Genomic DNA, 16,088 nt, shown 5'->3' on the forward strand with positions numbered 1-16,088 from the left:
TACAATCAGTTACGTACACCTGGAGATTAATGACTGGTTCTAACAGTGACATCATCCCACGAGATAGTTATAATAACAACTTCCAAGGCTGGGAAAGCCTTTTAGGCAGGAAAGTTGTGTAGAAGTCCAATATCCTTGTGCTGAGGGCCAGTAGGTGTCAGCAGAAAACATGGAATTAATGACTATCTTACTTGAGCACAGCAGACAAGGCAGATGATCACAATGCCAGCGCAGAAGCAGAGCAGCATCTTCCCTCTGATCCCCCCAGAGCCTTCCTCATCCTCATCATATTCCCATTCATCTGGTTTCTGACTAGCACCAGGGACAAAAAGGGTCCTTCTGCCAGTGGCACCACCAAAGACAGGGAAAAGGGAATCCCATGGAGCCTCGTGACTGGCCATGGAACATGGGGCTGTTTACTCTCCAAGGGGTGAGCTGCAATGTTTGGAGCTTGCGTTTGGCATTTGCAGTGCCTCAGCAACCCCACTGTCCAGGCAACACCTCGGGAAGCCCTGACATGTCTGACTGCTCATGGCCTGAGTGAGTGGGTTAAACACTGGCAGATGACATCGGGCTGGGGGGGAGTGTTGGTCTTTTGGAGGGTAGGAAGCTCTACAGAGGGATCTGGACAGGCTGGATCCATGGGATGAGGGCAATGGGATGAGGCTCAAAAGGCAAAGTGCTGGGTCATGCACTTGGGCCACATCAGCCCCCTGCAAGGCTGCAGGCTTGGGGAAGAGCGGCTGAAAACTGCTCATGGGAAAGGATCTGGATTGATGGAGCTGAATGTGAGCAGCTTGTGCCCAGGCAGCCAGGAAGCCACTGGCACCCTGGCCTGTACCGGCACCAGTGCGGCAGCAGGGCCAGGGCAGTGACTGTGCCCCTGCACTGGGCACTGGTGAGGCTGCACCTTGAATCCCGTGTTCAGCCCTGGGCCCCTCACTGCAAGAGAGACATTGAGGGGCTGGAGCGGGGCCACAGAAGGGAATGGAGCTGGTGCAGGGCCTGGAGCCCAAGTGTGATGGGGAACGGCTGAAGGACCTGGGGGGTTCAGATGGAGAAGAGAAGGCTCAGGGGGGACCTGATGGCTCCCTACAAGTGCCTGCCAGGAGGATGGAGCCAGGAGGGGCTGGGCTCTGCTCCCAAGGAACAAGGGATGGGACAAGAGGAACCGGCCTCAAGCTGCACCAGGGCAGGTTTAGATGGAGCTGAGGAACAATTCCTGCCCCAGAGGGTGCTCAGGCACTGGAAAAGGCTGAAGGCAGAGATGAAACATCACAGAATCCCAGACTGGTTTGGGTTGGGAGGGACCTTAAAGCTCATCCAGTTCCCTGCCACAGACAGGAACACCTTGCACTAGCGGAGGTTGCTCCAAACCCCATCCAACCTGGCCTTGAACACTTCCAAGGATGCAGGATTCCTCAGTTTACCAGGCTATAAAAACAACTCGCCAATAAACACGGCACCGCGCGGCTCACACCGCAACAGCCCCGAGCAGCACCCGCCGACCCCACCACCCACAGCGGGACAACATGGCCGCCACAGGCCCTCCCCTCAGCCGCCGCTTCCCGCCAAAACGCAGCTGCGCGCGCGCCCGCCGGCGCAGGCTGTGGCGTCACGACGTTGCGACACTGCAGCCGCTCAGGTGGCTGGGCACGGCCGGGTGTATGGGGTGCGCGCTGCTCCTCTTCCCGTTTGGAATACGGGATGTCTGGCCCGTTCTGAAGGGAATTCCGTGTCCGCTCGGCTCCCCCGGCGCTCGGCACAGCGGCAGGTATTATAAGTGACCCCCCCCCCCCGTCGGGCTGTGAGGGGCGGCGGCCTACCGCCGGGCTGTGTTCGGTAGTGAGGGTCGCTCTGTGTGCTATGGCTGCGGGCAAGGGGCCGCTTCTGTTCAAAAGCAGTGTGGCTGAGGCCCTTAGTGGCATGGTTTAGTGGGGGACTTGGGGTAAAGGTTGGACTTGGTGAGCTTAAAGGTCTTTTCCATCTCGTTCGGCCTGTGGTTCTGTGAGTGATGGTCAGAACGGGGGGGAGGGGAAGTGGGGCCGCTTTCGTGTGATGGGGTCAGGATGGGGGGCAGATGAGGGTTATAAGAGCCGCCAGTGTATGGCAGGGGGCTGACTGTGTGTAACGGTGAGGTCTGGTGGGGGGGAGCCCTGATGGTCCCTCTGTGTGTGGCAAGGGGAGCTATGGGGGTTCGAAGTGAGTGACAGTGAGATCTGCATGAGATCTGGATGGAGGGGGCTGTGGGGTCTTGGACAAGGGGAGCTGTGGTTCCGTGTGGCAGGGGCAAGCTGGGAGCTTGGGTTAGGGGGGAGTGTGGGGACCTCCGTGTGTGGCACTTACGGGCTGTCAAGGTGAGCCCCCACTTGCAGCACTGTGTGCAGTTCTGGTGTCTTCAGCATCAGAAGGACATGGAGCTGTTGGAGCAAGTCCAGAAGAGGCCACGAGGATGATCAGGGACTGGAGCAGCTCACATATGGAGCCAGGCTGAGAACACTGGGGCTGTTGAGCCTGGAGAAGAGAAGCTGCGTGGAGACCTCAGAGCAGCTTCCAGTGTCTGAAGGGGGGGCTACAAGGATGTTGGAGAGGAGCTCTTCATCAGGGACTGGAGTGGTAGGACAAGGGGTGATGGGTTCAAAGTGAAACAGGGGAAGTTCAAGTTGGAGATAAGGAAGACGTTCTTTACTGTGAGGGTGCTGAGGCTGATATTGGAATATTGTACACAATAGTCCACATAATTTCTTTCCTGTGGCTTCCTTTGCCTAGAGAAGGCAGGAACTTTGCCTCTGACTTCTGAAGGGTGTTCTTTTTCAAATATGAATCTCAGAATCACAGACTGGTTGGGGTTCTTCTGCTTAAGAGCTCATCTCAGTCTCCCCTCTGGCAGGTTAAAGCCATTCCCCTTGGCCTGTTCCTACAGGTCCTTGTCCAAAGCCCCTCTCCAGCTTTCCTGGAGCCCCTTTAGGCACTGGAGCTGCTCTAAGGTCTCCCCTTCAGGAGCCTTCTCTTCTCCAGGCTGCCCCAGCCCAGCTCTCTCAGCCTAGCTCCAGAGCAGAGCTGCTCCAGCCCTCACAGCATCTCCATGTCCTCCTCTGGACTCACTCCAACAGCTCCAAGTTTCTCTTGGGCTGTTGCTACACCAAATGAGGTTGGAATCTTTCCCTGGCCTCTTATTTGCACCTCCCTGGAGAAGATGGATGCTGTTCCTCAGTAACGAGGTGACAGTAATGTCATTGAAGAAATAACACCTATTTTTACTGGTGAAAAGAATCTGCTTTCTTTCATAATACACTATTACTTAGTGCCTAAAGGTAAACCCTGTTTATAGAGTTTTGGATAACGGCTTTTTCTTTCATCTTCTACTGACCAAGACTTACTGTATAAAAGTGGACAGATGTTGTCCCTGTGTTTGGTATTACAGATGATGACATCAGAACAGAGTTCAGAGACTTCCCTCATCGACACGACCTTCCAGATGAGGAAGGAGGTTGAAGCCCGGAAGGTCATCTTGGCCTGGGGCCTCCTTAATATATCTATTGCAGGCATGATATATACTGAAATGTAAGTTAATTTTTACATCAGCTTCAAACAAGCAAAGCATCCTACTTTCTATACCCCTAAATATTTCCTGGGGCAGAATTATTGGAAAATAACTTCATTTTTATTCCTTTTAGGACTGGGAAACTCATAAGCTCCTACTACAACATCTCATACTGGCTACTGTGGTATATTGGTGAGTTGCTGCAGCATTTACATGAGTTTTTAGGATTCTTTACTTTTTTCGCTTGCCAGTTTTATTTTTTTCGGGGGGGGGGTGTCATTTTTAAATGAGATTTTTTTTTTTTTCTGTTTATATTCAAACCAAACCTTTGGTTTACTTTCTGTCATCTTCCTTGAAACTGTTGGAGTCTCATCCTCTCTAGTGACAGGTAAGCAGTTTTATCAGCTTTCCTAGATAATATCATGAAAGGTCATGAAGAACTTGTTTGGAGCATTAAATCTGTAATATGTGGAGTAAGGCTTTGTAGAACACTGTGGATTTTACTACCACATTGTACTGTGGATGTAGATGGCATTTCACAGTACTTAAAAATTGTTTCAGAGGAGTAGACTCCACACTGACTATAAGGAAAACGAGCTCCAATGGTTCTTGCATAAGAAGGGGAAGAAATCTTAGATAGTTGCCCAAACTGGTGCTCACTGGTAGCACTAATAATGACCTGGTTTTGATTCCTGATTTTGCAAATAATGCACTTTCATTGGTAAAACTATCTGTGTCTCTTCCAGAACTTGCCTTTGCATCTGTGTTCAGCCTGAATGCCTTGTTTGATTTCTGGTTGTACTTCAAATACACAGTGGCACCGACAACCGTGGTCATGAGTCCTGGCCAGAGGAGACTGCTGGGCTTGCAGAATGCAGGTGGGTGGGATAAGTATCTGTGACAGTCTTTTTACTTTTATTCTTACTTTTTTTTCTCCTGTTTTTCCCTTTATCTTACTCTAGTGCAGGATTCTTTAGTTAAGTGAGTTCTGAATTACCTCTCCGATATGAGTAAACCTGAATTACCTTCTGTGTATTAAAGCTCACAACATCAAGTGTAGTTTGCGTAATGTCAAGTGGTAATTTGATGAGTGTGCGTGGGGAGAACAGAGGGGAGACAAACACTCCTGGTGTAAAAAGGACTGGGTAGTGAGATACTTCAGTGTTGTGAGGTTGGACAAGGAATATGTAACCTATAAATAGAATCATAGAATCAACCAGGTTGAAAAGACCTTTAAGATCATCAAGTCCTGATCTGAAAATGGCAGCCTAGAGTGCAGTCACTCTGAAAGCTTTTGAGGATCATAGCAAAGTTCTAACATACACCAGAACCTGACAAGGTAAATACACCAGCAGCAAAATGCTGGCACAGTAGCACTGCACTTCATGAGTCTGCCATGAGAGAATGGGAGGCAGACAGGAGTAATGCTGTTATCACCAAAGTTCAGGGATTTTATACAGAATCATGGAATGGTGTGGGTTGGGAAGGACCTTAAGATTATCTAGTAGGTGATGCTTGAAGTAGGCAGGTAGAGTAAGTGATAAGTTAGAGAAGCTACCCAGGATCATGCAGGTGCCTGTAACATTTAACTGAAATCCAAAGCTGTAGGATTTGTACTGAGTCTTGCACATGTGTCTCAGTCTCCTCTTCTGTCCACTGCTTGACCACTGAGTTCTGTAGGGACCAGATTTTTCTCATGTCCTTTCTAGTAGCTTTATAAAATAGCCATAAGATAGCACCATGTATATGTTTCGTTGTATGTTTAAAGCCTAAAGAGAGTTTGGGGCTGCTCCATTCTCGGTGCTAATCCTATTTTTCCTTCTTGCAGCTGTACAAACAACTCCACCACGTGAGCTGGCGGCAAAGAAGGACCCATCTTCAACACCTTCTCCTCCAATCCAGGGTCAAAGTGTGCTGAGTTACAGCCCATCCCGCTCCCCTAGTGCCAGTCCAAAGTTTACTACTGGTTGTATCACAGGCTACAGTCCTCAGCTACAGGCTCTGTCAAGCAACAGCAGTTCTCACAGCAGTATAACCTATTCACCAAGTGGCAGCTACAGTAAGGTAACGACCAAGACACAGGGGTACAGTTTGGTCTTTGTTCTGTGTGTTGGGCCATTGAATGGGAGCAGCAGCACTTGGAGAGATGTCTGTTGGGAGACTTGTGCATTTGTGCATTTACTCCTTTTGCAAAGTAGATGTAAATGTGTTGTATTGGGATTTGCCCTTTTCCCCTAGTGACACTTCCTTTGTTTCAGAGCAGCTCATTTGTTTCAGAACAAAGCAAAACTAGGAAACTAAAGTGTAAACGGAAAGTAGAAGAAAGAAAATTATGTGTTTGGTTTTATTCACCCAAGGTTTCTGGCTTCAGCCCCTTTCCTGCTGGATCTATGTACACCACGAGTATTGGGACAATGGAAAGTGGTGGCCTGAGGTCTCGTTACCGCGCTTCACCCGTGTTCTATAATTCTCCTACTGGCAAAGAAGACTACATGACAGACCTCAAGTCCCTGGATACCTTCCTTCGAAGTGAAGAAGAGAAGCAGCAGAGGGTTCAGCTAGGTAAAGAAAACTGATTCAGTCAGAACAACTTGGCAATGAGAAGGTGATGTGTTTAATCACATTTAGCTTTTGTGGATGAGGAAAGTTGCAAAGGATTCCTATATACTCGCACTAGTAACCTGTGACTAGTAAGTTGGCATGGCTTAGGGTTCTTAGAAAGTTTTCCCCCCAAAGTATTCCTTTGAATAGGATACATGCCTGTATGGAAATGGGTGCTGATAGATTGTCTCTGTAGTGTTCATTGGCTGTAGAGGGCCATGATAAGATAACCTTGACCTTGATGAGAGGAGTATCCTGTGGAGAAGGTGTTTCAGATAAAGGAAATTACCTGCAGGCAGTTTCTGTCCTGGATAGGGACAATCGAGATAAGGGTGATAATAAAGACTGACTTCTGCCTGTATTCCTGGTAATTCCTGTTCCTGTCTCTTGTCAAAGCCTTTACATAGTGACCCAGTGTGCCTGTACTCTTGCTTCCAGAGTGACTTGGCAGTAATTCTATGTGACTGTTTAATGAATTCTTTCAGGAAGTTCAGATTCCAGCTCTCCTTCCAGCAGCCCAACTTTCTGGAACTACAGCCGTTCCATGGCAGACTATGCACAGATGCTCAGGAAGTTCCAGTATCAGCTGGCTTGCAGGTCCCAGGCTCCATCAGCACACAAGGACGAAGCTGATATGAGCTCAAAACAGGCTGCAGAAGAGGTAAATTGGGCAGCAAGGTGGGCAACAGGGAGAAATAGCCTTTAAAATCCACAGCTTTGTACAGAGGGTTGGACTTGACCTGCATCAGAAATGAGGGAGAGACGATTCTTCAAGCATTTAATCATAGTTGTACAGCTTGAAAGACTCTGTGTTGCTAAAAATGGACATTTCATATTCCGAGTTGTAATCGTAGAATCATGGAATGGTTTGGGTTGGAAGGGACCTTAAAGCTCTATCCAACCTGGCCTTGAACACTGCCAGGGATGGGGCAGCCACAGCTTCTCTGGGCACCCTGTGCCAGCGCCTCAGCACCCTCACAGGGAAGAGCTTCTGCCTTATCTCCAACCTGAACTTCCCCTCTTTACGTTTAAACCCATATACCTCTTGTATACCTCTTACATCAAGCCTAGAGTTCAGACCAGTTTTAACCTAGTAGAGCAGAGAGCCTAAAACTGAATTTGGGCTCACACAAGATGATTGTACCATGAATACAATGCAAGTGTTGTATGTGAAGCTGCTGCAGAAGTCACACAGAATGGTTTGGGTTAGAAGGAACCTTAAAGCTGTGATGTAGTTCATGTCAGAACTTGTCATAGACCCCAAAAACTCTTGGTATTTGATTAAGTTCTCATATGTGCTTATTAAATCTTTCCATAGGTTTGGGCAAGGGTGACAATGAATCGACAGCTCCTTGATCACATGGATTCCTGGACCGCCAAGTTCAGAAACGTAAGTGCCACCTCTGAGGAATGCCCAGTTTTTGAGAACAAGGTGAGTTCGTAAGAACTCCAGCAGAGTGGAAAAGAACCTCAGTGTCCCATGGGTGCTGGAAGAATTGTGGTGTCTGAGTCTTGGGCTGGCACACGGAGGTAAGAACACAGGAAGAAGGGATTGCAGAGATTCCTTTTCCACCTGATCTTGGTGGTTTGTATTCCAGAAACTACACAGTTGTAAATTTCATCCACCTTTGAATGACAACCAAAAGCATCTTGGCCATGACAAATGACATACGAGTACAGGCATATGACATATGAACAGGTATGTCACGTCAGACATATGATAGGTGACATATGAAGAGAGAGACTGAGAACACTGGGGCTGTTGAACCTGGAGAAGAGAAGCTGTGGAGACCTCAGAGCGGCTTCCAGTGTCTGAAGGGGGCTACAAGGATGCTGGAAGAGGGACTTTTCATTAGGGACTGGAGTGACAGGACAAGGGGTGATGCATACGGGAGGTGCTCCAGCCCCTGATCATCCCTGTAGCCTCCTCTGGACTTCCTCCAACACCTCCATGTCCTTCTTGTGTTGAGGACATCAGAACTGCACACAGTGCTGCAAGTGTGGTCTCGCCAGAATAGAGGGGCAAATGGTGACAATTAGTAGGATGTAAAACATGGGATGGGGTTTTAAAACATTTTTATTGCTTCTGACGTCCTGAATTTTCACCTTTTCCGTTCCTAGTGGATTAATGAGACTATTCTAGTGCCACTCGTCCAAGAGATCGATTCTGTGAGCACTCAGCTGAGAAGAATGGGGTGTCCAGAGCTGCAGATTGGAGGTAGGAGCTGGCAGTAGCTTTGGAGTTCCTGGCGGTGGATAATGGTGGGATCAATGGGTGGGTGTTACCTACAGGACTTTTGTTGAATACTGTTCCATTCCCACTCTGTATTGGTGGGGTCACCTTTCGGGGGCTGTTTCATCTAGTGTCTCCTCAAGGGCTGCATCTGTTGCAACACCCATATTAAAACAGGTCAGTGCTGGTCTTGTCCCCACTCTTCCTCTGCTCTTCGAAGTGGATATTGGTTCCTTGTATCTTTTATGTTCTGTGATCTAAAGGAGACATCTGGTACTTCACTGTAATTGAAATGAGCATTTGGGGTAGTGTCACCTCTTAAATGCTTTGGGGACTTTAAATGGTGCATCAGAAAGGACCAAGCCCTCTTTGGAGTGACACATAGGGGGAACTGCTCAGAGCTCTGTGGTGGCTGTGGCTGACCAGCTCTACGTCTCTTGTGTTGCAGAAGCCAGCATCAGCAGCCTGAAGCAGGCAGCACTTGTTAAAGCTCCTCTCATTCCAACCCTGAACACTATTGTGCAGTACCTGGATCTTACACCAAACCAGGAGTACTTGGTGGAAAGGATCAAAGGTAACATGGTGCCACCACACTGACTTCAAACCACTTCTGTTACTGCAGTCAAGTGGTGGTGGTGTCAGACATTTCCTTAGTGGAGATGTTTGAAGCGTCACACAGGGATGAGAGCTTACTGTTCAGTTGGGGAGATGCTTCTTTACAACTTTATCTTTTAAAAGTGATATCATGATGCAGGACTTGGATGTAACCTTGGGAATGTTTTTAAAAGACTTATTTCTCAGTTTCCTCCTGTGTGCTCAAGGTGCAAAGTGCTGGATTTGATCCCTTCATTCACTATAGATAAAAATCATCATTTAAATTTACCTCCCCATATCGTATATCAGTATCATAGAATCCTAGAATGTTTTGGATTGGAAAGGACCTTAAAGCTCATCCAGTTCCAACCCCTGCCACAGGCAGGGACCCCTTCCACTAGAGCAGCTTGCTCCAAGCCCCTGTGTCCAACCTGGCCTTGAACACTGCCAGGGATGGGGCAGCCACAGCTTCTCTGGGCACCCTGTGCCAGTGCCTCAGCACCCTCGCGAGGAAGAACTTCTGCCTAAGATCTAAATCTGCTTGCTTTCAGTTTAAAGCCATTTCCCCTTGTCCTATTCCTACAGGCCCTTGTAAAAAGTCCTTCTCCAGCTTTCTTCTCATCCCCCTTTAGGTACTGGAAGACTGTAATAACGTCTCCCTCAGCCTCCTCCAGGCTGCCCCAGCCCAGCTCTCTCAGTCTGGCTCCAGAGCAGAGCTGCTCCAGCCCTTGCAGCATCTCCATGGCCTCCTCTGCCTTGCTCCAGCAGCTCCACATCCCTCTTGTGCTGCTGCCCCAGAGCTGGATCAGGGCTGCAGGGGGGGTCTCCCCAGAGCGCAGCAGAGGGGCAGGATCCCCTCCCTGAGCTGCTGCTCACGCTCTGGGGGTGCAGCCCAGCACATGGTGGGGTTCTGGGCTCAAGTGCACAATACTGAGCCATGTCTTTACAAGCATTTAATTGGTTGGATGTTTCTGATTTTGTACACTGGAAACACACATGAAGCCCCTGAAATTAGCACAAAATACCTCTCATACACTCTGAACCTCCATTAACTGAATCCTGTTGCTTTCAGAGCTTTCCCAGGGAGGATGCATGAGCTCATTCCGATGGAACAGAGGAGGGGATTTCAGGGGCAGGAAGTGGGACACGGACCTGCCCACAGACTCCTCCGTGAGTATTCAAAGACGTCTTGAGCTGACAGCTCAGAGTGGGCTGCCTTTGAGCACAGGGGTTTGGAGGGAGTAACCAAGAACTGTTGAGGAACATGGTGAGATCCTGTTTGCATCATTTCTGTGGGTAATCCCATTGTGGGTGGTGAAATTCCCTGGGGAGTAATGCAAATGGGGTTGGACATTGCATAGACCATAACAATGCAATTGTGTATCTTAGTCTTAGGCCGGGCTTTTACTTCAGCTCATTTGAAACATCTGTCAGATAACTACAGGGAGCAGCCAGAGACGAGGGATCTTGTTGGGGCAGCTCTTGCTATATGTTTAAACTCAATGATTATATTCAACTAAATAATTATAATAAATGATTTTCAGTTACCTGGGAGAATAAAACCCAGGAGATCAGAATGTCAGAGGTTCACGCCTCTCCTGAGGAAGGGGAATGAGACACAGTCACTGGGAGCTGAAGTTGTACAAAATCAGTCTTGAAATAGGATTTGATGTCCAGTTTGTGAAGGTGATTATGTGGTAGTGACTGGCCATGGAGCAGCTTGTAGTGTCTTGCTATGCAGCAGGGCAGACAGCTCAGAGGTGTAAATACGCACTTGGAAAGTTCTGACATTAACTTAAAACAGGTACTATTAGCAAAAAATAAACGCAATTTCACATTTGTGTTAATCACACTGTAGAAAATACAAAGCTGTGATTTCCAGGGTGTATCTCCCACATTTCTTGATACTTTTGGCATTTAATCTGGAAAAGCTCTTTTGTCTGTTAAACAGATCATGTTATAGTCACAGAATACCAGACACAGGTCGCTTTGGTTTCCTTCTGCCAGCCAACCAGATTATCCCAACTGCAGAGGAGACCTGGCTGGGCCTGAAAACAATCATGGAACATGTGCGAGACAATCCCTACTGAAAGCTGGGGTGGGATTGAGCTTTCTGTAAGGAGCAAGCTCATAAATCCTCTTCCCTTTTTGTGCTTGTGACAGCTGTAATGATATGAATCGTGGAATGGTTTGGGTTAGAAAGGACCTTAAAGCTCATCCAGTTCCAACCCCTGCCACAGGCAGGGACACCTTCCACTGGAGCAGCTTGCTCCAAGCCCCTGTGTCCAACCTGGCCTTGAGCACTGCCAGGGATGGGGCAGCCACAGCTTCTCTGGGCACCCTGTGCCAGCGCCTCAGCACCCTCACAGGGAAGAGCTTCTGCCTAAGAGCTCGTCTCTGGGGGTGCAGCCCAGCGCACAGGGGGGTTCTGGGCTCAAGCACACACTGAAGCTAGGTCATGGAGAGCTTCTCCTCACCCCACAGCCCCAAGTCCTCCTCCTCAGGCTGCTCCATCCAGTCTCCCCCAGCCTCTGTTTGTTCTTGGGATTGCCCCACCCCATGTGCAGGACCTTGCACTTGGCCTTGTTGAACTCCATGAAGTTCACGCAGTCCCACCTCTCCAGGTCCCTTTGGATCCTATCCCTTTGGACACAGAAGTATCAGATCACAGAGAATTGGTGATGTTGCCCCCATAAAGTATTGAGAAGTCTCCATGAAGGTTTAAAACACAAAGATGCTGAAATGTGGTTTTCTGGATACTTATTTTCGGACTTTATTTCACAATTATGGTATTCTTAATAAGCTAAATATGGGAAGTAAGATCCCAAACTAAGGAAGCTCAACTGGGATTTGGTTTTGCTTGCCCAGATCATTATGCATGTGTTCTGCACTTACCTCGACTCCAGGCTCCCGCCTCACCCCAAGTATCCCGACGGCAAAACCTTCACTTCCCAGCACTTCGTTCAGACACCGGATAAACCAGGTACCAGCATCCACACTGAGCTACTCCTTGCCTCTTGGCTCACGTCGATGCCCTTGAAATCATAGAACCATGGAATGGTTTGGGGTGGAAGGGACCTTAAAAGCTTCTCCAGCTCCAATCCCCTGCCACAGGCAGGGACAGCTTCCACTAGAGCAGGCTGCTCCAAGCCCCGTCCAGCCTGGCCTTGGGCGCTGCCAGGGATGGGGCAGCCACATACTGGGGCAACTTTAGCTAAACGTAGATAACTTCTTTTGTGCTACTCATTCAATTTTAAGCTAATTTGGCTATTTTAGCTAATGCAAGAAGCAGGAGCAGCTCATCTGCCTACTCCTGGCAGTGTTACGGTCATTCAGAGAGAGTGAAAAGTAAGAGAAAGGGAGAAGGGAAGGGAAGGAAGGGAGACTGGTGAGGGAAACAGGGAAAGGAAAAGAGGGAGTGGGTGGGAGAGTTGGGGAGGAGAGGCACTGGGTGGAATAACTGGGAGGGCAGCTGGGAAGCCGTATGATGAGTGCCAGAGAGGAGAGTGGTGTGCAAGGGAGAGCCTTGGGGAGTGAGTGTGTGTTAAAATGAATTTCAACCCCAGAAAAGCTTTGTAAAACACGTAACTAAAGCAAGACAAAGGGAATTTTAAGTTGCAAAAAGATCTGGAGCTGGGGAACCTTAGGAAAAATGGGAGTTGGGTGTAAGCCAGCATTTCCTCCTCACAGACACCTCAAATGAGAACGTCTTCTGCATCTACCAAAGCAGCATCAATCCACCTCACTATGAACTCATCTATCAGGGCCAGACCCACAACCTGCCCAAGGTACGATGGTGTGAGTGGTCTCTTCCATCAGGAAACCATCCCTGGGTCAGATTTGGCGTGGGATTTTCATGTCCCAGCCACATTTACTGACTGTTTACACATAGGCTGGGCAAGTGCTCATAAACAGGAGCTTGGTCTTTGATCACAATGCACTACTTTGGCTGTGCCTAAATAGTACCTTTAGTATCTACTTAAGATACATAGCTACCTCAGTAATAGCTTCCTTGTATCTATTTATTGACAGCTTATGTTAAAATACCATGTTGTGTAGTTGCTGGTGCCTGTTGTCACCCCAAAGGCCAGCAAACCTTGCGTTGTCTGTAAGGATTCCAGGGCAGGGGAACCTTCCAGTCTGAAACCAGCAGAATTCTCCTGCAACTTTTAATGTTGGATATCTGTTTTCAGAAAAAGCTCTGGATTTTAAAGTATTTGGAGATGATTTTCCAGCCCAAATCCCAACATTTGGTCTTATTTCTGGTGTTCACCTCATTGAAAAATTGGAAGTATTGAGGGGAAAAGCACAAGGAGCCATTTCATAACATCTACAGTTGCTTATTCTGCCTGAAATAGAGCTGTGAGTGCTCATCATTGACTCCATTCCTTAATTCTTCCCTCTTTCCATGGATTCAGGGCAGGAACAACATGTTCCACACCTTGCTGATGTTCCTGTATATCATAAAGACAAAAGAGTCCGGGATGCTGGGGTAAGTATATGGTGGTATCCATCAGAACACAGAGCACAAGTGGAGCACTGCGTCCCTCACTCCTTGAACCAAAACGGCTCCAGTGGGATGATTTTAATGGCACTAAAACCACCTTGGGAACACCAGCAGCTTTTCCATAAAATCAGGTAAATCTTGCTTTTGCAGGCGTGTAAACCTGGGATTATCAGGAGTCAACGTCCTGTGGATCTTTGGAGAGTAACACCTTTGGCAAGATGCTGGATCCGAGGAATGATGCTCCTCTGGTGAACTCAATCACTACCTTGTTGATTTAATCATAGACTTAGGAAGATGGGCTGATTTAAGCTAAGCTTTGTGGGCAGAGAGGGGAAGATGTGTAATTCCTACCTTATTTTTTGAAGTTTTTATATTCTTCTCTTATTTAACACATTTTTGCTGTTGAAATGCTCCTACTTCCCAGTGCCAGGTGGGATTTCCCTTTCCAGCTCCTCACTGAAGGAATCCTGGTTCAAACTCCTGTTCTGCTGTTCCTGTTTCACATATCCCATGGTGTCATCACCTGAGCTTGGGACTAAACCACAACCGGACTAAACCACAACCACCTTTGAACTACAGCCCTACGAGAGGCTGTGTGCAGCCAGGAGTGAGCCCTCTGCCTGTAAACAGGAATGATTTAACAACTTCAGGATCCAGGAAATTCCAGATGGGGATAAGAAGAGCTGAATCTAAAAGTTTAGACTTGTTTTGGTTCAGTTTAGTGCATGTGAGAAGAAAAATGTTGCTGGTTTTGAGCCTGGCTCGTGCTGTAAGCGGGCCTTCTGCCCGCAGGAGATGGAGAAAGAAAAGAGAAAAGAGTCTTTGTTGGTGTCAGTAAAAAAGAGTTTGTAAGGTTAGTTTTAATTTTTAAATAACTTGCAATTTTAATTTGAGTGGTTTGAGTGGTTAATTTGGGGTTTGCTTTTTTATTTTGTGCCTTTTCTTTGGCTTTTCCTTTTCATTTTGAGCTTTGTTTTCTTGGCATCCACCTCTGGCTGTCTCCTGAGCACTGACACACCATCCACCTCCCCAGCATTATCCTGCCTTTGCTTTTAGCTGCTTGTTAGTCCTCCCATCAGCAGTTTCTCCTCCAAACCCCTTATTCTGGGATCCTTAGGGGCTGCCATGTGGCCTCAGCACCTCAGGGGGAGACCGGGTTGAATAAACCCAGAGACTCCTCCAAGTCCTGGCTTTTGGGGATGTACCTTTGGGGAGAAACCACTTGGATTTACTTTGGAAGAGGAGTCCCTCAATATTTGCCAAAAAAATGCTTATTGAAGGGGCAGGGAGGGATGATCTGCTCCAAGTTCTGACCCTGGAGTGTTTCAACAGTGTAAAACCAGTGTTAGAAGCTGTTTGCTTTTAAAGGGGTATAAAAGCTGAAGATCATTCCCCTCATCATAAACTGCCCCAAACCCCACTCATGGGTGGGAGGAGGACACTGGGTTCTCACCAGGGCCACCACCACCCCCTGAGCAGGGGGGTTTGTGCCCTATTCCCACTAATGGTAAGGAAAAGAGGAATTGGGGCTGTGCTTGGGACAGAGATAAAACCCCTTTGGGGGGGGTGTGTGTGTGTGTGTTTATGTGTGAACTGAGTGCTATGGGCGAGTGGGGCTGGTACCAAACCAGCTCCTTCGGTTGCTGTATGAATGAGTTTGGTTTATCCAGCAGTTGGATGCGGTTTTGCTGTGGTTCAGTATCGGAGGTACTGGGGAGAGGTTAATGAACCAGGTTTAGTTGGACCTTACTCCATATCTCACCACAGGAGGTCGCCTTTCACCTCACCGTCTCCAGGCTAAAGGCTTCTTACATGCATGCAGAAGCTACTTTCTTTGACCCAAAATTGGGTGTTTCTCCAGAAGATCCCAGCCCACAGGGCACCCTCAGGCCCTGTGCACCCCAATACACTATGAATCCCAGTCTTTATGCACCCTGGATTCTTCTGTCCCCTGGTGCACCCCAGATTCCTGTGTACCTCAGTCTCTGTTCACATTGATAACACCACAAGCACTGGTCACTGTGCACCCAGTTTCCAGCATAGCCCAGCTGTGTGCATGCCAATACACCACACAGCCTGCTCCCCATGTATCCCCACACTTGCATACCCCATACACCACATGCTCTTATCCCTATGCACCTCAATATACTGCACACTGGCTCCTGCATGGTGCCCCAGTCCTTGTGCACCCGAATTCACTGGGCACCCCAGTTGCTGATCATGTTGATACACCATGGACCCTGGTCTCCATGCACCCCCATCCTTGTGCATCCCAGTACACCACACCTCCTGCTCCCCGTGCATCCCAGTTCCTGCATGCCCCATCCTTGTGTACCCCAATACAGCATGCTCCCTAGTCCTGCATCCCCATCCTTGTGTACCCAATACACCATGCACCCTAGTCCCGCATCCCCCTCGCTGTGTACCCCAATACACCATGCACTGTGATCACTGTGCACCCCTACCCTTGTGTACCCCAAAACACCATGCACTGTGATCACTGTGCACCCTGGTTCCTGCATGTCCCAGCCCTGTGCACCACAATATACTGCACACCCTGAGCCTCCTGCACCTTGCTCCCAGTGCAGAGCTTTAGATCCCTGGTGCAC

The 16,088-nt window shown here is 48.4% G+C and overlaps 1 protein-coding gene across 5 annotated transcripts; it reads left to right on the top strand.

Annotated features, from left to right (window-relative positions):
* The first annotated feature begins 1,517 nt into the window (after positions 1–1,517).
* On the top strand, positions 1,518–14,367 carry TMEM209 (transmembrane protein 209). 5 transcript variants are annotated; one of them, XM_065676752.1, is made up of 17 exons: positions 1,518–1,774; positions 2,403–2,616; positions 3,425–3,564; positions 3,678–3,736; positions 4,291–4,422; positions 5,373–5,608; positions 5,902–6,106; positions 6,631–6,806; positions 7,464–7,535; positions 8,267–8,363; positions 8,827–8,952; positions 10,045–10,142; positions 11,841–11,955; positions 12,663–12,760; positions 13,391–13,464; positions 13,630–13,727; positions 13,904–14,367. In XM_065676752.1, exons 1-16 carry the CDS (start codon positions 1,533–1,535, stop codon positions 13,682–13,684), a joined length of 2,139 nt encoding a protein of 712 aa, XP_065532824.1. In that variant the 5' UTR covers positions 1,518–1,532; the 3' UTR covers positions 13,685–13,727; positions 13,904–14,367. The 5 variants fall into 5 exon arrangements, with proteins under 5 accessions (XP_065532824.1, XP_065532741.1, XP_065532915.1 ...); XM_065676669.1 differs by having other exon boundaries at positions 13,630–14,367; XM_065676843.1 differs by having other exon boundaries at positions 4,360–4,422; positions 13,630–14,367.
* The last annotated feature ends 1,721 nt before the right edge of the window (positions 14,368–16,088 follow it).

The sequence above is a fragment of the Lathamus discolor genome, chromosome 1 (assembly GCF_037157495.1).
Source record: "Lathamus discolor isolate bLatDis1 chromosome 1, bLatDis1.hap1, whole genome shotgun sequence".
NCBI classification, from domain to species: domain Eukaryota; kingdom Metazoa; phylum Chordata; class Aves; order Psittaciformes; family Psittacidae; genus Lathamus; species Lathamus discolor.